Source organism: Ranitomeya imitator, chromosome 5 (genome assembly GCF_032444005.1).
Source record: "Ranitomeya imitator isolate aRanImi1 chromosome 5, aRanImi1.pri, whole genome shotgun sequence".
NCBI lineage: Eukaryota > Metazoa > Chordata > Amphibia > Anura > Dendrobatidae > Ranitomeya > Ranitomeya imitator.
In genome coordinates this window covers 80764571-80788096 of record NC_091286.1, presented here as the reverse complement: position 1 = coordinate 80788096, position 23526 = coordinate 80764571, and the positions used below count along the sequence as shown (strand labels likewise).

At 43.5% G+C, this 23526-nt stretch overlaps 1 protein-coding gene across 2 annotated transcripts in view; it reads right to left on the bottom strand.

The window, feature by feature from the left end:
- Positions 1-23526, bottom strand: part of CLHC1 (clathrin heavy chain linker domain containing 1) — a 68919-nt gene that overhangs the window by 29899 nt on the left and 15494 nt on the right. For both annotated transcript variants that reach the window (XM_069768860.1, XM_069768859.1), the window contains exons 4-10: positions 23362-23501; positions 22291-22492; positions 16591-16706; positions 14029-14113; positions 8945-9051; positions 3134-3308; positions 1173-1375 (exon numbers count right to left, since the gene is read on the bottom strand). In XM_069768860.1, the coding sequence (XP_069624961.1) occupies positions 1173-1375; positions 3134-3308; positions 8945-9051; positions 14029-14113; positions 16591-16706; positions 22291-22492; positions 23362-23501 (1028 nt within the window). The remainder of the gene's footprint in view (positions 1-1172; positions 1376-3133; positions 3309-8944; positions 9052-14028; positions 14114-16590; positions 16707-22290; positions 22493-23361; positions 23502-23526) is intronic.

Sequence of the window (23526 nt, the reverse complement as noted above, 5' to 3'; positions counted from 1 at the left end):
AAAGACCCGTGTCCACCTCCTACTGACACTAAGCTAAACTGAAGAGTATAATGCCAGTCGGTGGGGTGTACACTGCAGAGGAGGAGCTAACTTTTTTATTTGCATAGTGTCAGCCTCCTAGTGGCAGCAGCATACACCCATGGTTCCTGTGTCCCCCAATGAGAGGCGATAAAGAAATTCATCAGAGCGCTGTACGCCATATGGTCGTGAGGGCCGTATTTACGGCCGTGAAAAAATATGGAGCCTGCTCGATATTTCTCACGACTTACGGACACGGCCCCCATTGAAAATCAATGGGGCCGCAAAAACAACAGAAGCTTGTTTTTGCAGTGCACCATATTTGCGGATCTGCCTTTTTTTTTCCCAATACTTTTTCCCTAGTATTCGAAACCAGAAAAGGGTCAATCCGCAAGATTTTTGTGGCCCGTTTTTGCGGCAGACTGTGAAAATTACGGCAATACAGCTCGCAAAAAAGGCCCGCAATAACAGGCCGCAAAAATCACGGCAAGTGTATAAGAAGCCTTAGGCTATAGGTTGAACTCGAGGGATTTAAGTCTATCTTCAACCTTAAAACTATGAAACTATTACAGCTTTTGGGCCAACGATGTCTACGCCATGAGAAGTTATACACAGTCTAGGTGAACGATGGATGGATGAATACCTTGGGGGAAATATACATATAAAATAAAATATACATATATTCTGAACTATTCTTCATAACATAATACATAAAGAACAGAGGCAGATCAATTGTTTTTCTATTTTTTTGTCTTTTCTGTAGCAGCACGGTGGCTCAGTGGTTAGCACTGTGCGGTGGCTCAGTGGTTAGCACTGTGCGGTGGCTCAATGGTTAGCACTGTGCGGTGGCTCAGTGGTTAGCACTGTTGCTTTGCAGCGCTGGGGTCCTGGGTTCAAATCCCACCAAGGACGACATCTGGGAGGAGTTTGTATGTTCTCCCAGTGTTTGCGTGGGTTTCCTCCGGGTTCTCTGGCTTCCTCCCACTCTCCAAAGACATAGTGATAGGGAATTGTGAGCCCCAGTGGGGACAGTGATGATAATTGTCTGTAAAGCGCTGTGAAATATGACGGTGCTATAGAAGCAAAGCATAATAATAATAATAAATTATTCTGGAATTCTGATAAAAGTTAAAATGCAAAAAAAAATGTCATACCTAATAAAAAGCGTTTACTCTGATGGGTGTAGTCGAGGGCCCCTTGGATCTGACCTTGTACACACATGCAGAGAGCAGCCTTCCGGAGGCTAGGACATTTTCGGTAGATCAGCTGAGCCAATGCCAGGCATGTGACCTTGTGGTAAGGCTCTCTCTCTCCGTAATCCCAAATTACATCCCCTAGAGCTTCAGAGACTGTTATCCTGAAAGAGAGAGGTGAAAAACACAATGATTTATGTCAATCATATTAATTAGGGATAATCCGTTACTGTCCAGTGTAAAGCTGAATTTAACCCACTTACCCCAAACACTAATAAATGCTATAACAAGCAGCCATGGCATTACTAAGGGGAATATCTAGCCTTACAAAAACGGAATTCTGGTTGCAAAATTGGGCATGTGGAATAAATTCTTATGAAATGAAGTGCTGTGATGCTTGTGCTATACAAAGTGCTGGTAATGTCTACAGCTCTGCTAGTTTGGGCGGCTGAGGATGAATGGCTGGCCAAGCGTGGCTCTTGGGGTGGTAGGGGCTGTACTAGTCTGTTTTTTCACCATGGACCAATATCATAGACTTTGCCTCCGATTCATGAAAGTTTACAGTATATGCCAGAATTCTGGCATAAAAGCTTTCAAAACGTTACATTTTCTGTGCAATGTGAAGCTGCACAAATCATTTGCAACATTTGGTATTTCAAAGCTGTTTTCAGCCAAGTGGGTGGAACTGGGGAGGGACAGCCCCCGCTCATCAAATTCACGAAGAGTGGCGCGTTTACTACACCACAAATGCTACTCCAGTCACTAACTGGAGTAAGATCTGTGGCGATGCGCATATGGAGACCAGCGTGAAAAGTGCCAGTCTTGATGAACTGAGGACAATGACTTGGGCTGGTTTCACATTTGCGTTTTTTGCTGCTGCGTTTTAGCGCAAAAAAACGCATGCGTTTTTTTCCTATACTTAACATTAAAAACGCATGCGTTTTTTTGCATGCGTTTTGCCGCCGTATGCGTCTTTTCTATGCATGCGTTGTGTTGCAGAAATGCAACATGTAGTAATTTCTAGCGGCAAAAAAAACCTATTGCTGTCTATGTAAACGCATGCGTTTTTAAGCACATGCATTTGCATGCGTTTTTAAACGCATGCGTTTTAATAGAAAAACACAAGAATACACACTGATAAGCCAACCCCAAACCCTAACCCTAAGGGATGCTAACTCTAACCCTAAGGGTTAGGGTAAGGGTTAGGATCCCTTAGGGTTAGGATCCCTTAGGGTTAGGGTTAGGATCCCTTAGGGTTAGGATCCCTTAGGGTTAGGATCCCTTAGGGTTAGGATCCCTTAGGGTTAGGGATAGGGTTAGGATCCCTAGGGTTACTAGGGATCCTAACCCTAACCCTAGCTATTTCTGTTTAAAGTGGGTTTTCTTGTTGATTTTGATGATTGGCAGCCGTCAGACACTTCTCATCATGCGCTTTAAAAACGCAAACGCAGGAAAAAACGCATGTAAACGCGTCAAAACGCCGCGTTTGTATTAAAACATGCAAAAACACATGCGTCTAAAAAAACGCGGCGTTTTAATGCGTTTTTTTCACCACATGCGTTTGCGTTTAAAACGCTGCGTTTTTAAACGCAAATGTGAAACCAGCTTTAGTGAAGACTTGATACAGATTACAAGCATTACGCTATGGAAAGCTGTATGGTGCCCACTAAAACCAATGGAAGGGAACCCCTGCATGTGTTGTGGCTGTTGAAAAGTCATGAGACATGGTGCCGCGGGGTCTCGAACATATGTTTCGAGAACACCGAAGTCACTCAGTTAGCACCCGAGCATGCTCAGATAACACGTTATCCGAGCGCATTCACTCATCACTACTGAGGACGTGACTAGCCCGATTCTTCATATTCCTGCCTGCTCTCTGCCTTAGTAGCACACATCTGCCTTCTGAGAGCACTATGTCTTACCTTTGTTGGGTCACCCAGTGAACTATCAGCTCCATCTTATCATAGGAGACGGCACACTTAACAGCTTCCAGTGTGAGCGCGGCATTCACAGGATGCTTGGCGGAGCTGCTGGATTCCATAAGAGCCTCAAAAAACATCATTAAAGGAGACAAATCGTCCTTACCAACCACAACAGCTGAAGATGAAAGGAAATCTAATCATATTCACTGCACGATGAAGCCCAATAATCCAGATATGTTCAAATTAGAACACAACAACATGGCTGGCATAAAGGATTGTCACCATTTCACTTTTTTTGGAGCTTCAAATGCGAAGCAGCCAGTTATTGGTTACATATGTAAGATGTTTGATATTCTATATATCAGACCAGTCTGTGCTACACAAAGCTGTGCTAGGCGTATTACCGATTGCGGCCCATGGGTAAGGCTACGCTCTCGGCAGACCTTTCCACAATTCATTGTGCAGCAGAATTAACACACATTTTACATTTAGATTGGAAAGGGTGAACTCTGCGGTAATGTCCAAAAACTGAAAAGCTGTGGATGGGAAAACCAGTAGCATACCCTAATAATATAGTACCGTGTGCACACACCCTAATAGTATAGTACCGTGTGCACATACTCTAATAGTATAGTACCCCGTGTGCACATACCGTAATAGTATAGTACCCCGTGTGCACATACCCTAATAGTATAGTACTGTGTGCACACACCCTAATAGTATAGTACCCTGTGTGTGCACATACCCTAATAGTATAGTACCCCGTGTGCACATACCCTAATAGTATAGTACCCTGTGTGCACATACCCTAATAGTATAGTACCGTGTGCACATACCCTAATAGTATAGTACCCTGTGTGCACATACTCTAATAGTATAGTACCGTGTGCACATACCCTAAGAGTATAGTACCCTGTGTGCACATACTCTAATAGTATAGTACCCCGTGTGCACATACCCTAATAGTATAGTTCCCCCTTGTGCACATACCCTAATAGTATAGTACCCCGTGTGCACATACCCTAATAGTATAGTACCCCGTGTGCACATACCCTAATAGTATAGTACCATGTGTGCACATACCCTAATAGTATAGTACCCCGTGTGCACATACCCTAATAGTATAGTACCCCGTGTGCACATACCCTAATAGTATAGTTCCCTGTGTGCACATACCCTAATAGTATAGTACCATGTGTGCACATACCCTAATAGTATAGTACCCCGTGTGCACATACCCTAATAGTATAGTACCCCGTGTGCACATACCCTAATAGTATAGTACCTCGTATGCACATACCCTAATAGTATAGTACCATGTGTGCAGATACCCTAATAGTATAGTACCGTGTGCACATACCCTAATAGTATAGTACCCCGTGTGCACATACCCTAATAGTATAGTACCATGTGTGCACATACCCTAATAGTATAGTACCCCGTGTGCACATACCCTAATAGTATAGTACCCCGTGTGCACATACCCTAATAGTATAGTACCGTGTGCACATACCCTAATAGTATAGTACCCCATGTGCACATACCCTAATAGTATAGTACCATGTGTGCACATACCCTAATAGTATAGTACCCCGTGTGCATATACCCTAATAGTATAGTACCCCGTGTGCACATACCCTAATAGTATAGTACCCCGTGTGCACATACCCTAATAGTATAGCACACCGTGTGCACATCTAATATATAAAGCTGAATGTGTGTGTGTGTGTATGTATGTATGTATGTATGTATGTCCGGGATTGGCATCTGCACCGTCGCAGCTACAGCCACAAAATTTTGCACAGTCACACGTCTGGACCCCGAGAGCGTCATAGGCTATGTTGTGAGGTGAAATTTTAACCCCGCGCTTTCCAATTCACCAAACAATTTTGCCCCTATCTACATAATGGGAAAAAATGAAAGGAAAAGTGTAGGAGGCAAATTGACAGCTGCCAGATGTGAACAAGGGGGACTTAAAGAATGAGAGCGATGGCGCCAAAGACTATATACCGTACAGTTGCTAAGGTGGGGCCCCGATATGGGATACTCACCACACACGGGGATATGAACACACACACAAAATGCGCCACACACTACCACGTGCTTGAACACATATTACCCTCAGCACACATTTCATCACAAATACACCAACCTCGCCACATAAAAGTCGAAACACAAAAGTCGCCGCTCAAAACTCGCCATGCGCCGAACTCGCCACATGCAAAAACTAGTCTCTTGCAAAACTCGCCACAAGTGCAAAACTCACCTCATGGAAAACTCGCCACACGCAAAACTTGCACACGCGGGAAAATTGCCACATGCACAAAAGTTGCAACACATGCAAAAGTTGCCTCACACAAAACTTGCACATACTCAAAAGGCACCACACATAAAACTCGCCATGCGCAAAACTTGCTGCACACAACTTGCTACACTAACCTGTCACATGCAACTCGACACAGAAAGTTGCTACACGCATGTTGCCACACAAAACTCATCTCACAAAAGTCGCTACATGCATGTCGCCACACACAACTCAACACACACAACTTGACAAACGAAACTCGCCCTAAAACACACACAAGTCTGGTATTATCCTTCAAAAATAAAAATCTGATTAATAAGCAGACAAACTACAAGAGCAACAAATGTACCATATAGGAAATACGGCAGCTGTCAGTCACATGACCTGTCTATTATGTGTATGTGTGAGCTAATATATACTGCCAGGGGGAGGGCTTCCTGTTGGCTGGGGATTTATCAGGCTGCCAATTTAGCTTACAAATACTGAGGTAAAAATACTGAGCAAATAACGTGTGAACGAGGTCTAATACAGGAGGAGATGACACACAGGTATATACTATATACAGCGGAGATGACACACAAGTATATACTATATAGAGGAGGAGATGACATACAGGTACATACTATATACAGGAGGAGATGACACACAGGTATATACTATATACAGGAGCAGATGACCTACACGTATATACTATATACAGGAGGAGATGACATACAGGTATATGCTATATATAGAAGATGACATACAGGTATATACTATATACAGGAGGAGATGACATACAGGTATATGCTATATATAGAAGATGACATACAGGTATATACTATATACAGGAGGAGATGACATACAGGTATATGCTATATATAGAAGATGACATACAGGTATATACTATATACAGGAGGAGATTACACACAGATATATACTATGTACAGGGGAGATGACACACAGGTATATACTATATACAGGAGGAGATGACATACAGGTATATACTATATATAGGAGATGACATACAGGTATATACTATAGGAGAAGATGACATACAGGTATATACTGTATACAGGGGAGATGACACACAGCAGGTATATACTATATACAGGGGAGATTACATACAGGTATATACTATATACAGGAGATGACATACAGGTGTATACTATATATAAGGGAGATGACAAACATGTATATACTGAGGTGAAAATGAGAGGTGTGAGGTGAAAATGAAAAGGTGTGAGTGCAAAATGAGAGGAGTGAGGAAAAATAGTGGAGTGATCAGAAAAGGACAGATGTGAGGTTGAAATGACAAGTGTTAGGGGGGAATGAGAGGAGTGACGGAGAAAATGAGAGGTGTGAGGGAGAAAATGAGAGATGTGAGGGGGAAAATGAGAGGCGTGATGGGAAAATAAGAGAAGTGAGGTGCTATAACTAACCACAGATATTTACTATGCCCAGGCAACGCCGGGCTCTTCAGCTAGTACCCTAATAATATAGTACCCTGTGTGCACATACCCTAATAGTATAGTACCCTGTGGGCACATACCATAATAATATAGTACCGTGTGCACATACCCTAATAATATAGTACCCTGTGTGCACATACCCTAATAGTATAGTACCCCGTGTACACAAACCCTAATAGTATAGTACCCTGTATGCACATACCCTAATAGTATAGTACCCCATGTGCACATACCCTAATAGTATAGTACCCGTGTGCACATACCCTAATAGTATAGTACCCCGTGTGCACATACCCTAATAGTATAGTACCCTGTATGCACATACCCTAATAGTATAGTACCCCATGTGCACATACCCTAATAGTATAGTACCCGTGTGCACATACCCTAATAGTATAGTACCCCGTGTGCACATACCCTAATAGTATAGTACCCTGTGTGCACATACCCTAATAGTATAGTACCGTGTGCACATTCCCTAATAGTATAGTACCCCATGTGCGCATTCCCTAATAGTATAGTACCCCGTGTGCACATACCCTAATAGTATAGTACCGTGTGGACATTCCCTAATAGTATAGTACCCCATGTGCACATTCCCTAATAGTATAGTACCCCGTGTGCACATAACCTAATAGTATAGTACCCTTTGTGCACATACCCTAATAGTATAGTACCCCGTGTGCGCATTCCCTAATAGTATAGTACCCTTTGTGCACATACCCTAATAATATAGTACCCCGTGTGCGCATTCCCTAATAGTATAGTACCCCGTGTGCACATACCCGTACCGTGTGGACATTCCCTAATAGTATAGTACCCCATGTGCACATTCCCTAATAGTATAGTACCCCGTGTGCACATAACCTAATAGTATAGTACCCCGTGTGCACATACCCTAATAGTATAGTACCCCGTGTGCGCATTCCCTAATAGTATAGTACCCCGTGTCCACATAACCTAATAGTATAGTACCCTTTGTGCACATAACCTAATAGTATAGTACCCTTTGTGCACATAACCTAATAGTATAGTACCCCGTGTCCACATAACCTAATAGTATAGTACCCCGTGTGCACATAACCTAATAGTATAGTACCCCGTGTGCACATACCCTAATAGTATAGTACCCCATGTGCGCATTCCCTAATAGTATAGTACCTCGTGTGCACATACCCTAATAGTATAGTACCCCGTGTGCACATACCCTAATAGTATAGTACCGTGTGCACATTCCCTAATAGTATAGTACCCCGTGTGCACATACCCTAATAGTATAGTACCTCGTGTGCACATACCCTAATAGTATAGTACCTCGTGTGCACATACCCTAATAGTATAGTACCCCGTGTGCACATATCCTATCCTATGTGCGGACAATGAAATGACTGAGACCTAGTGGGTGTGTTTAATGCAGACAGAGCACTAAATTAGCCTATTTTGTGAGTGTTCTGCTCATATACCAAAGCATATCGGTCAAGAACAAGATATAAGGAGATGTCTGTCTGTCACAGGTTTAAGACGTAGGCCCAGATTAATCAAAACCGGCATGCTGAAGTCAGACGCTTCTGATTCATTAAGAGGCACACACCTCCTAATGGATCTGGAGCATCTGACTCAAGAGATGTGCACCTCCACCAAATATGCGGAGAAAGGTTTCTGGCGTACAATACGCCACAGCTCGTCATGAATTAGATGAATGGGTATTGTCAAGCCCGATTGCACCCCCATCCTGCCCCGCTCTGCCCATTTTGACATAGCTGGGTGAAACTTGTGTGAAAACACCAAAAGTCTTTAAGCTATAAAAGAATGTTAACTCCTTCTGCAATGTTAGTTATGTACAGTGGATAAAATGGGGAGATTTGTGAAGACTGCTTTATCACTTGGGGAACACCATTCTTCTAGGGCAATGTGCACCATATGGGAAATATGGAGCACCGGCCTCGGGTGATCGTAGACTTGCTTGCATTACAGGAGTTGCTGAATTTGCTCTATTTCTTGCAGTTTGGTAATACATCAGCTGTATATAACTCTGGGCACATCTTATCTCTTTACCTCTAAATCTCTCCATCGTCTCCATATTCCTGAGGATTCCTCGGGGACTGTGTGCGGCATAGACTGCAGCAGCTTTGTACTGACCATGAACAAACAGCTCATTAAATCTGCGAGGACACAGCACAAACTCAATGTCAGAGCGGCTAGGAGAATAACAGTGTCCAGATAAAAGCACGTATCACCCGCCACACGGGCATCTCACGTAAGAAGGGGAATTAGCCGCACACCGGGTTTTCTTTGTCTGTAATAGTTTTCTTTATCCCATGAGAAATAAATGTCTGAATTATTAGTGATGCTTCCTAAAATAACGTACACCGTGCAACTATTCTCAGGCCGATCCTCAGTACGGGTCACCATTAGTGATGAGCGCGTATACTCGTTGCTCGGGTGACCTCCGAGTATTTATGACTGCTTGGACATTTAGTTTTCATCGTGGCAGCTGAATGATTTACAGCTACTAGACAGCTTGATTACATGTGGGGATTCCCTAGCAACTAGGCAACCCCCACAAGTACTCAGCCTGGCTAATAGCTGTAAATCATTCAGCTGCCGCCATGAAAACTTACCGTAATCTCCGAACACTAACAAATACTCGGAGGTCACCCGAGCAACGAGTATGCTCACTAGTCACCATCAACTTGTAAGAAGACTCCGCAGCACTGGGAACTGGACAGGGGACATGACTAGACAGACATCTGACCAGTCAGCAAAATATATAATAACTTTATGATCAATTGGGTCCGGACTACCAGGACGACACTAATTTAGAGAAGGAGGGGTCTATGCGCTATGCACCCTTCAAGTTTTTCACTGCATAGTGGATCAGTGTGGGTCACAGCAGATCAACCCCACAATCATAAATTGGTGGTATACCTATAGCCATGAGGCATCACTTTATGTGATGGGAAAGCCCCATCAAACATCAATGATTTAATAGTTAAAAAAATGGTCTGAAAATCCAACATAAAGAAACGTTTTTATAGAAATTTGCTTCTGCCTATTTCATGTTATAAAATGGTGCTGACAATGGTCTAAATTTTCCATTATGGTTCATTTGTAGGATATGACCATCAGCTTTAGGACAGGTGCAGGCTACAATGTATTCTCTCGTTTGAGAGAATTGGGTGGATTGTGCAAATCACTCTGATCAGTGTCAGCACAGTGTGATCCGATCGTCTTTCGGATGAGGACAAGATGCAGATATGTCTCCATCTTCTCCATTCTATCAGTCTGTGGAAACCTGACAACACTGCAATGTCATCCGAACGTGCAATAGTTTTTTCCTCGGACAGTCTTGCTCTGACAAAATAATCGGACAAGTGCACGTCCCCAAACCATAACATCAGTCTGAGTGCGATACAATGTTTTGTTGGATCCCACTCAGACCAGTAGAACTGTTGTCTGCACAAGCCTTTAGTCTAAGATCAGCAGACACCAGCGCTATCAGTGAGCACGTCCCTTTAGTAATATCTTTTCACATGACTCCTAAAGTCAACAACCCCTATAACTAAAGCATTATTCCCACTTGCAGGTACCAACACTGGGACCCACACTGATCTTCGAAATGGAAATCCAGATAACAGTGATCATGCCTGGCGAGATGGCCACCGACTGTTGTGTCCGAGAGGAGGATGACATAAGAGAAGGTCATGCATGTACTTGGTCCCCTATTCTGCAGAGTACTGCACATCCCACAGATGGAACCTGCACATACTGTAGATATGGCAAAAATATCGCAGGTGGAAAATCTCTTAATTAATGAAGAACACAAACATTATGTATATTCTGTAATAAACTAATCACAGACAGTTACTCTATCTCTATCATTAGCGGCCTGTTTGTCACCATATATAAATTTAGTGGCTTTTATATCAGTCGTAGCATTGACAAACCCTATAGAGCAGTTTCGCCTTTTAAACAAACACTACAAGGACCATAATATGTATAGCCATGCAAGCGTCATCAATAATTTCTGATTATTACTTTTTTACTGATTTTTACTTTTTTTAATAAAATATCCAATTTTTGAGATGGACTGTTCCTCTAAGGCTACATTCCCATGATGAGTATTTGATAATGCAGATTTTCAGCAGAATTTCTGCACCTATTAGATAAAATAGCATATGTACATTTTTTCATTTTTTTTTTGAGTGTGTTTTTTACGTGTCTTTGTCATATTTTTATTGCTGCAGTTTTTGTCTCTTTTTGGTATATAGTTTTTTAAATAAAGTTGCTTTGTGTTTGATACTTCCTGGTATTTGGCTTTGACAAAACTTTATTTAAATAGACATGTGTGAATCATAAGCGTTTTTAGTGCGCTTTTGCAAATACAGTGGGGCAAAAAAGTATTTAGTCAGTCAGCAATGGTGCAAGTTCCACCACTTAAAAAGATGAGAGGCGTCTGTAATTTACATCATAGGTAGACCTCAACTATGGGAGACAAACTGAGAAAAAAAAATCCAGAAAATCACATTGTCTGTTTTTTTATCATTTTATTTGCATATTATGGTGGAAAATAAGTATTTGGTCAGAAACAAACAATCAAGATTTCTGGCTCTCACAGACCTGTAACTTCTTCTTTAAGAGTCTCCTCTTTCCTCCACTCATTACCTGTAGTAATGGCACCTGTTTAAACTTGTTATCAGTATAAAAAGACACCTGTGCACACCCTCAAACAGTCTGACTCCAAACTCCACTATGGGGAAGACCAAAGAGCTGTCAAAGGACACCAGAAACAAAATTGTAGCCCTGCACCAGGCTGGGAAGACTGAATCTGCAATTGCCAACCAGGTTGGAGTGAAGAAATCAACAGTGGGAGCAATAATTAGAAAATGGAAGACATACAAGACCACTGATAATCTCCCTCGATCTGGGGCTCCACGCAAAATCCCACCCCGTGGGGTCAGAATGATCACAAGAACGGTGAGCAAAAATCCCAGAACCACACGGGGGGACCTAGTGAATGAACTGCAGAGAGCTGGGACCAATGTAACAAGGCCTACCATAAGTAACACACTACGCCACCATGGATTCAGATCCTGCAGTGCCAGACGTGTCCCACTGCTTAAGCCAGTACATGTCCGGGCCCGTCTGAAGTTTGCTAGAGAGCATTTGGATGATCCAGAGGAGTTTTGGGAGAATGTTCTATGGTCTGATGAAACCAAACTGGAACTGTTTTTTAGAAACACAACTTGTCGTGTTTGGAGGAAAAAGAATACTGAGTTGCATCCATCAAACACCATACCTACTGTAAAGCATGGTGGTGGAAACATCATGCTTTGGGGCTGTTTCTCTGCAAAGGGGCCAGGACGACTGATCCGGGTACATGAAAGAATGAATGGGGCCATGTATCGTGAGATTTTGAGTGCAAACCTCCTTCCATCAGCAAGGGCATTGAAGATGAAACGTGGCTGGGTCTTTCAACATGACAATGATCCAAAGCACACCGCCAGGGCAACGAAGGAGTGGCTTCGTAAGAAGCATTTCAAGGTCCTGGAGTGGTCTAGCCAGTCTCCAGATCTCAACCCTATAGAAAACCTTTGGAGGGAGTTGAAAGTCCGTGTTGCCAAGCGAAAAGCCAAAAACATCACTGCTCTAGAGGAGATCTGCATGGAGGAATGGGCCAACATACCAACAACAGTGTGTGGCAACCTTGTGAAGACTTACAGAAAACGTTTGACCTCTGTCATTGCCAACAAAGGATATATTACAAAGTATTGAGATGAAATTTTGTTTCTGACCAAATACTTATTTTCCACCATAATATGCAAATAAAATGTTAAAAAAACAGACAATGTGATTTTCTGGATTTTTTTTTCTCAGTTTGTCTCCCATAGTTGAGGTCTACCTATGATGTAAATTACAGACGCCTCTCATCTTTTTAAGTGGTGGAACTTGCACTATTGCTGACTGACTAAATACTTTTTTGCCCCACTGTATGTTTTTACTTGCAGATTTTCTACATCTAATACAATACTATCGGGAAAATCTACAGAGAATATTCAGCATAGCCAGAAGGGAAACTGGCATATTGCAGGTCAGCGTATACAGCATAAAAAAAAAGGTACAGTGGGCAGGATATTTCCATAAATCTCATCCACTTCACTGTGTTTTTTGCTCATTGAAAATACGCAGCATCAAAAACTCATTGTGGTAAGTTAACCTCTGCCGTTTTTTCTGTACTGATTCTAATTTGTGATCTGATACTAGAAATCTGATATGGATTGTAATAATGGTGATTTGTGTGAAGGGTCAGAGCCCACTGCAGTACTAACACATATAATTTACAGCAGGGATGTCGACTCAAACACACAGAGGGCCAAAATGAAAAACTTGGACAAAGTTGCGGGCCAACCAGTATACAGTATAATGGGCCCCATATAGTCCTCAATTCAGAATAATGGGTCCCACATAGTCCTCCAGACAGTAAAATGGACCCCACATAGTCTTCCATACAGTAAGATGGGCCCCACATAGTCCTCCATACAGTAAAATGGACCCACAGTCTTCCATAGTAAGATGGACCCCACATAGTCCTCCATACAGTACAATGGACCCCACATAGTCCTCCATACAGTAAAATGGGCCCACATAGTCATCCACACAATATAATGGGCCCCACAGTCTCCATACAATATAATGGGCCTCACATAGTCCTCCACACAATATAATGGGCCCCACAATCTCCATACAATATAATGGGCCCCACATAGTCCTCCATACATTATAATGGGCCCTACATAGTCCTCCATACAGTATAATGGGCCCTACATAGTCCTCCATACAGTAAAATGGGCCCACATAGTCCTCCACACAATATAATGGGCCCCACAGTCTCCATACAATATAATGGGCCTCACATAGTCCTCCACACAATATAATGGGCAACACAGTCTCCATACAATATAATGGGCCCCACATAGTCCTCCATACAGAATAATGGGCCCCACATAGTCCTCCATACATTATAATGGGCCCTACATAGTCCTCCATACAGTATAATGGGCCCTACATAGGGGTGGCGGTTCTGGTGTTCTTTTGCACCATGTTGATCCCCTTCACCATATAACAAAAAACATCTGTACCTTTCAACATATTCCAGCAAAGCCTCTGCTTCCTGGTTCTTCCTTGGAGCAAGATCCTCAAATACATTTGTGGAAGTAGCATCATCTGGAAGATGAAACAGGGTCAGTGATCGGTGAAAGAGGTCATGTCAGGAGATATGACTAATGTCTGACTGTAATTGTAACTTTATTGCTTCTATTAAAGACACAAGGTGATATCCCTGATTCTGAGGGAATCAACTGAGAATACAGAACAGAAGCCATTGGAGGATGTCATTCTATAGGAGAAATAATGGTAAAGATGTCTGGCAAGTATTAAACAGTAGGACCGGATATCCTCAGCATGGAGAGTCACATCCATTTGAACATGGCCATGATACAGCCTCTGCACAGTGGGGGTCCCGGAGCACTGATGTGAAGGGAAAACCTGGAAAAAGCATTGTTGCCTCTTCATTCCTAAAAATGGTGTGTGCTCCTGAGACCATACAGCGATGGCATATCCTCAGCCGTGTGCCATCACTCTATGATGTAGGAATAACCCTTTGGGTTTTCAAGTTAGTGATAAAGAGCTAACCAGCAAACATCTTCTTTTATGCAGAAAGCTGATCTACACATTATTTTTTAGAGAATTTTGTGGGCACATGAACTCATTGGGGCTGATTCATCTAGGCTTTTAACCCATAAAAGTGGAATAAAAACTTTGAAAAGCTGCAACATTTTTGCACAACACAGGTTTGCATAAAAATGTTGTAACTTTTGACGTTTTCAAGCCCATTTAAATCAGCTCCACCAAAATGAGTAGAGCTGGGGAGGAGCCGAAACGAGGCCTGGACACGTCTGCCAAAACTTCAAATTTTTGGACACGGCCAATACATCAAAACTCACAGTGTTTTGCTTGGCAGAAATCCCCACTCCCTTCTTCTAAGAGCCATACTTTTTTTTGACTCTTGCATCACTATTGTTGGACGGGTTGTAGATTGAGCGACACCATTCATGTTACCATACGAGATACTATTAAATGGAAAAGAATTTCAAAGAAGTGAAATTGTGAAAAAAAAAATGCAATTCCACCATTGTTTTTTGGGTTTCATTTTTAACAGGATTCATTACGGAGTAAAAATTGCGAGGCAACATGATTTTTTAGGTCAACCCTTTTAAGGCAATACTAAAACTTGATAGCTATTTTTTTTTATTTTAATGGTTAAAAAAAAAATTCAGAACTTAAAAAAAATAAATCTTTGGTTAGTGTTGACCTTCTGCTGGGATTTCTAACATTTATATTTGTACCTTGGTGGAGGTGTTGTCTTTATCTACCGTATTTTACTCTTTTATTCAGTGCCATTCATTAAACAGTGCCTTACAGACATCATCTGTGTTTTTGTTTTGTGGGGAAAGCAGATATTTTTATCTATATCAATCTGGGGTACATGTGACCTTTTAATTCTTTTTTAATTGCTTTTTTTAGGGGGGGAAGGGCAGTGACTCAAAAAAAAAGGCAGTTCCTTTGTTTGGAATTTTCTTTTTATGGCGTTAAACATATGGGTTAATTCAAGCCTACGGTTGGGCTTCATGGGACCCCAAAGATGGCGGTGGCCCTTTCTAGCCCTCTGGCTGCCATGGCAACCGAGGAGGGGGTAGGAAGGATGCGAAATAACCGCATGATGTGATCAGAGAATGACAGTGGAATTTACGTGACAAACCAGCTTTGATTGCAGCTGTTGCAGGAAGGTACTGGCTGTGTAAGGCTACTTTCACACTAGCGTCGGTACGGGGCCGTCGCGCTGCGTCGGCCCGACGCATACTGTGCAAGCGCCGCACAACGGGGGCAGCGGATGCATTTTTCCAGCGCATCCACTGCCCCATTGTGAGTTGCGGGGAGGTGGGGGCGGAGTTCCGGCCGTGCATGCGCGCTCGGAAATGGCGGACACAACGCAGCAAAAAACGTTACATGTAACGTTTTTTGCTGCCGACGGTCCGCCACAACACAGCGCAACCGTCGCACGACGGTTGCGACGTGTGGCAAAGCGTCACTAATGTTAGTCAATGGAGAAAAAACGCATCCTGCAAGCAATTTTTCAGGATGCGTTTTTTCTCCTAAACGACGCATTGCGACGTGCAGTGCACGACGCAAGTGTGAAAGTAGCCTAACACAGCACACATCTGCTATGTATGGAGTGGGGTCAGCTTCTGAGCCAGCTCCATACACCCAAACCTGACATATGACGCACCAGTAGGTGTTGTACTGTGAAGGGGTTAAAGCTGCCACCTTCCCATTGCCTTTTTAATGAGAGATCAGTGTTGCTGTCCATGAGGCCACGGATCTGTCACTTACTGAATTCGTTTTCGTTCTGCCCGAAACCACAGCAGAAAATCACATACCTATTAGACCCTAAATGGGGCCTATCAACGTGCAGACCCCTGCCAGTGCAAACAACCAACAGGCAGAGAAATCATAGTGAGCCTATGATTTCTGCTGTAGACACAAATCAGATTTTTTGGACTTGAAGAACCTCCGTATTGGATGACTGTCCAGTAATCTGTTTGTGTCCTAGACTTCTGCAAGAGATAATTTATGGTAATTACCTTTTATTTCATTTTCTTTCGATAAAATTTGCGCTAATGTCTCATAAAGAGAAAGACTCTTATCTGATCTCGCCCAGGAGGAGACTGTGTGGGCAATGGCTCTTTTCTTTCTGTAACTGTAAGAAGTAAGGAAACATAAAGAAGCTTAGTTATAGGGTACAGGTTTATGTATAAGGGGGCTGCATCTTCCTTTATTTACAGTATATTTCATTTATTCACTCATTTCACAGGCGTGACTGATAACGGCCACTAATACAGAAGACTAGAGGCTGCGAGTCTGACAACAAGAAGCAGCAGCAGCACACAGAACGGCAGACGGTGGTAGCACAGCGGTGTCTGCTACATCTGTATATATGGCTCATGTATGTGTCTACTAGCTTAATTCTGTTTCCATTTAAAGAATATAGACACCTTTGGAGGCATTTTTTAAAGTGGTGATCTGAAACTAAAGTTGATTTAATCCTAAATGTCCATATGTATTTAAGGTAATTGCTTTTGTAACACACTTCAATTAGAAAGTCACTACTGGTCCTTTGATACTGTTTTTTCAATTTCTGTTCTGATGATGTTTTGTTTGAGAATCCTGAGTGCATGCTGGAATACTCAAACAGGATGTCATCAGGGGGCTGTGGTCACTGTCGCAGCCGATTTCCCCACCCTGAAATGACGTGTCATCACAGACGTTCGTTTTGGGGACCTGGCTACTCCATGCTCTACTGAGTATGCGTCAGTTGTATATTCTGTGATATGCTCTGTATGCGCTCCCTGCGCTATATTGCTTTCTATGTGTAGTGACAGTGCGCTTGTTTCGGGGGCAGAGCTGGTCTATGCTCTCCCTACTTGTTGCGTTCTTGACTTTTCAATGCACACTGACAGTGCTCTCTGTTGCTGGCTTGTCACTTCTCATTAGAGCCAGTGAGGGAGCGCACTGTCACAGCGCACTGAAATGGAATATCACACAGGGAGCTCGTACTGAGCATACCTCAGAACTGACAATCTGCAAATGCCAGATCCCGCTCCATACACACGCAAACTGACTATGATGTACACTTAGGTTGTGCAAAGGGGTTAAATGCAAGCATTTTGGGCTAAAAATAAATTTTGCAATAGGGTTTCATTGAAAAAATGTGAACTGTTTGGCTTCTGTAATCTCTATAATAAATAATAATTTTATACTAAGCTTCATGTGATTCACGACCTTTTTCTCTCCCGCAATCTTGCCTTCCTTGGCCTCACAGAAACATGGCTAACAACCTCTGACACCGCCTCCCCTGCTGCGCTGTGTTACGGAGGCCTCCACTTCACCCACACCCCTCGACCCGGCAACAAACATGGTGGAGGAGTGGGTCTTCTCCTTTCTTCAAACTGCACCTTTAACCCAATCCCGCCTCTTCCCTCCCTTATCCTCCCCTCTTTTAAAGTCCATTCTGTCCGCATCTACTCTCCCTCCAACCTCCAAGTGGCCATCATATACCGACCTCCGGGCCCAGCCACTGCCTTTATTGACCAATTCTCCACCTGGCTTCTTCACTTTCTCTCTGCTGACATTCCCACCATCATCATGGGTGACTTCAACATCCCCATTGATACCCTTCAGTCAACAGCCTCCAAACTTCTGTCCCTTACCTCATCCTTTGGACTCACTCAGTGGTCCTCCGCAGCCACCCACACGGACTGGCATACAATTGACCTGGTATTCACCCGTCTCTGCTCTCTATCTAACTTCACCACCTCCCCTCTCCCTCTATCCGACCACCATCTGCTCACCTTCTCATCCCTGTCCTCCTCACCAGTCATCCATGTCCAGCAACATGCGCACCCACGCAGAAACCTTGCACACCTAGACACCCACACACTCTCTGACTCCATCCTACCACTGGCATCCATATCCTCACTCCACGACACAGACACTGCTTTCTACAATGCCACTCTCGCATTAGCTATTGACACGGTTGCCCCTCTCGTCCATGGCAGAGTGCGACGTATCAATAGACAACCATGGCACAATAACACCACCAAAAAGCTCCGGCAAGTGTCCAGGGTTGCGGAGCGGCGTTGGAAGAAAACACACTCGCAAGATGACTTCACTGTATTCAAACAAGCAACACTCGCTTTTAAATCTGCACTCACCTCTGCTAAACAGGCCTACTTCACAACCCTCGTATCTTCCCTATCCTACAACCCCAAACAGTTATTCAAAACCTTTAACTCCCTCCGCCGCCCACCACTGCCCCCTCCAACCTCCCTCATCTCTGCTGAGGAGTTTGCCACACACTTTAAAAATAAGATCGACCAGACAAGGCAAGTCTTTATTGTTTAACCACCACAACCCCTTTGTATACCAGACCAATGCCGAAACCCCATAACCTCCCTATCCAACATCACTGAAGGGGGGCTTAATTGTCTCCTCTCCAAATCGCACCTCACCACCTGTGCGCTCGACCCCATCCCACCTCCTCCCCAACCTCACCACCACACTTATCCCATCCCTAATCCACCTCTTTAACCTATCACTAACTTCTGGCACCTTCCCCTCTGCGTTCAAACATGCCACAATCACGCCTATCCTTAAAAAGCCAACCCTCGATCCAACTGCTATGTCCAGCTATCGCCCAATATCGCTGCTCCCATTCGCTTCCAAACTCCTGGAGCAGCACGTCCATGCTGAACTCTCCTCCCACCTCTCATCTAACTTGTTGTTCGACAATCTACAATCTGGTTTCCGCCCCCATCACTCAACTGAGACTGCCCTGACCAAAATCACTAACGACCTACTTACCGCCAAAGCTACTGGACAATACTCTGTACTCCTCCTTCTAGACCTGTCCTCTGCTTTCGACACAGTTGACCACTGCCTCCTACTACAGATCCTCTCCTCCTTTGGCATCAAAGACCTCGCCCTATCCTGGATCTCCTCATACCTTTCCAACCGCACATTCAGCGTCTCCCACTCCCATACTACCTCCTCATCCCACCCTCTCTCTGTTGGAGTCCCCAAGGCTCTGTTCTAGGACCCCTACTCTTCTCAATCTATACACTTGACTTGGGACAACTCATAAAGTCCCATGGATTCCAGCACCACCTCTATGCTGATGACACTCAGATCTACCTCTCTGGCCCAGACGTCACCGCTCTGCTGTCCAGAATCCCAGAGTGCCTATCAGCCATAGCCTCCTTCTTCTCCTCTCGCTTCCTCAAACTCAATGTGGACAAATCTGAACTCATCATCTTTCCTCCATCCCACAAATCTTTCTTACCTGACCTATCTATCGCAGTCAATGACATCACACTTTCCCCCGAACTGGAAGTCCGCTGCCTCGGAGTAACCTTCGACTCTGCCCTGTCCTTCAAACCACACATCCAAGCTCTTTCCACCTCCTGTCACCTCCAGCTCAAAAATATCTCCAGGATCCGTCCTTTTCTCAACCCCCAATCTACTAAAATGCTTGTGCACGCCCTCATCATCTCCCGCCTTGACTACTGCAACATCCTTTTCTGTGGCCTCCCTGCTAACACCCTTGCACCTCTCCAGTCCATCCTTAATTCTGCTGCCCGACTAATCCATCTCTCTCCTCGCTACTCCTCCGCTTCCCCCCTCTGCAAATCTCTTCACTGGCTCCCATTCCCTCAGCGTATCCAGTTCAAATTACTAATACTGACCTACAAAGCCATCCATAACCTGTCTCCTCCATATATCTCTGAACTAATCTCCCGATATCTTCCCTCGCGCAATCTCCGGTCCTCCCAAGACCTCCTTCTCTCCTCCACACTTATTCGCTCCTCATCCAATCGCCTCCAAGACTTCTCCCGAATATCCCCCATCCTCTGGAACTCTCTGCCCCAACAAGTCCGACTATCAACCACAGTCGGATCCTTCAGACGGAACCTGAAAACTCATCTCTTCAGGAAAGCCTACAGCCTGCACTGACACCGCTGCCGCCTCATCACTATCAAAGCTACCGCCTCACCAACACCGGAGCTCCTGCAACCCTCAACCTACTGTCTCCTTCCCCTTAATCCTGTAGAATGTAAGCCCGCAAGGGCAGGGTCCTTGCCCCTCTGTATCAGTCCATCATTGTTAGTTTGTTTACTGTATGTGATATCTGTAACTTGTATGTAACCCCTTCTCATGTACAGCACCATGGAATCAATGGTGCTATATAAAGAAATAAATAATAATAATAATAATAATAATAATATACAGCGGCAACCTATTCCGCAGCACTTTACAATTAGGAGGGCACATGGTTCATCAATACAAAGTAACAATTACGGAACATGTGATGGTCCCGCTCGCAAGGTTACAATCTATAAGGAAATAGGGGGGACATAATAGGAAAAAAGTGCTTGTCAAGTGCGGTCCAGCCATCATTATAATAAATAGGACATGTCAAATAAGCTGCATGATCCTGTCATCAGCCAGGATCTGTCTAAGTGCAGTTACCACGTGCTATTGGGGCATGGAGGATGTGGAGACACAGGAATAGGAGGGAGCAGATTCTGAGGAAAATTTAGAAATAGGGGAGAATTAGGTCAGTGAGTCGAAGTGATAGGCCTGTCTAAAGAGATGTTTTTTAAAGCACACTTAAAAACGTGAGGGCTAGGTATTAGTTATATCATCTGGGGTATTGCGTTCCAGAAAACTGGCACAGCACGAGAGAAATCTTGGAGACGGAATTGAGAAGTTCAGATTAAAGAGGATGTTAGTCTTAGATCAGTTGCAGAATAGAGGGCACATGTAGGGCCATAGAAAGATTAGGGAGGAGATGTAGGGTGGAGAAGAACTGAGGAGAACCTTGTGGGTGAGAGAGATAAGTTTGTAATGTATTCTGTAGCAGATGGGTAACTAGTGTAATGACTGGCACAAGGTGGAGGTATCGGTGAAGTGACAGGACAGAAATATGACTCTGGTTGTTGCATTCAGGATGGATTAGAGAGGAGAAAGTTTGATTAGAGGGAGACCGATCTCTATGCAGTATAGTACACAGCAGACTACAGAATGAGTTACCAGTGAATGCGTCAGTCAGACACTTCTTCTGGGTATTTAACACTTATCTCTCCTCTTCTAAGATGATTTTTAAGACCTTAAAAGTGAAAATTAGACAACCAGTCAGGACAGCAGTTTTAGGGTATGTGCACACGCTGCACATTTTACTGTGGATCTGCAGCGGATTGGCAGCTGCAGATTCGCAGCAGTTTTCCATGCGTTTACAGTACCATGTAAACCTATGGAAAACAAAATCTGCAGTGCACATGCTGCGGAAAAAAAGGCGCAGAAACGCTGCGTTGTTTATTCCGCAGCATGTCAATTCTATGTGCGGATTCCGCAGCGGTTTACACCTGCTCCATAATGGGAATCCGCAGGTGTAAAACCCCAGGTGAAATCTGCACAAAAACCTAAAAAAAAAATGCGGTAAATCCGCGGTAATGCCACAGTAAATCTGCAGTGCGGATTTCCTGCGGATTTACCAAAATCAGTCCGGTAAAATCCGCAAGACTTTCCGCGACGTGTGCACGTAGCCTCAGCTGCTGTATTTTTTGTGCTGTGTCAGTGCCCTAATGCTTATTCCCTAGTTTATCAGATGGAAAATGTTTTCTGTAGCACAGAGAAAACCCACAGATTTTGATTGCAAATAAAAAGTATTTAGATGACTCTCGCACTAAGCAAATCCCACAGCATGCATCATTTATTAGAAATACCTGTCCAGCAATCTCTGGTTGATTAAGTCAACTTCCTCTCTTTCCTGTAAAGCGATTCTGAGCTTGATGTCCAGTTCCTGCTTCCTCTGGATGGGGACGTACTTGTTTTTCATGTCAGCTTTTAATGCACACTTCTTGTCCTCTAAGAGCTGCTGGTGTTTTATAAGGGCGGCCATGTCCAGGGAATCTTCTATTGTCATCCCTAACAGATGTCACATTACAACTCAGCTTTACTGTATTTCTCTGAATATTTCACACAGGAAATGTTGTGGATCACAAAATTATTCCAGAATTACCACCAAAGCGAGGCTTTAATAACCTATTAATGAGTGTTATCAGAGGTGTACTTACCTTTGTACTTATCATTTATCCTTCTCTGAATATTTACAACTGTATGGTCTCTAAAGAGTAAAAGGAGATTAACAGATTTAACCTGTGGAGAGTGACATGCCTGACATGCCAGTGTAAGGAGGCTTATAAGTCATACAAAGCTCCTCTGGGGAAATTAAATATGCAAATTATCTCTTCAGAGAGAAAGAGGACTTGGACTGTAGTGCCACCTATTTGAAGTAGTATACGTAAAAGTCAATATCAACTCTAAGAAACCTTACCATATGATTTAGGATGAAAGCCAAACAAGAATGTCCATTAGCCAACCTTGTGTTTCGGGGTGTTACCCCTTGTCAGTGCAAAGCACAAGTAAAGGACTTGCATTTACTCGTGAATTATTTTTCCTTTACTTTAGACACATATGTCCTTAGTGTAACTCTGTCAGGTCTTCTACACTAGGGCAGCAAAATATGGAAAGAGGAATACTCAGATATATATATAAAATATGTCTTACAAACTGTGATTGATAATGCTGCCATGACACCTAGAATAATCCTGTGAGTCGCGCAGTGATTGGGAGGTTTTCTTGTGTGAAGAGCTGTCAGTCAGCACAATGTGGGGAGGGGAGAAGGTGGAACAGGACTAATAGGGTTTTGAGTCTCAACAGTATTTTACCAGGTTTCTACATGAAAATACTAATTCACAGCTTGTGGAAGCGCGCCAATATTGGGAATATAATACCTGAAATTGGAGCACTGGGGTTTATTTCATTTTGTGGAGGTCCTGCTTCTTCTTTTGGAGGGGTCTTCACTCTCTTCTCATCCAGCAATTTCTGTAATTCGTTTTCAATTCTGCTAGAATCTTTATTAATCATATCAATTCTAGGACAAAAATAAAGATACAAAG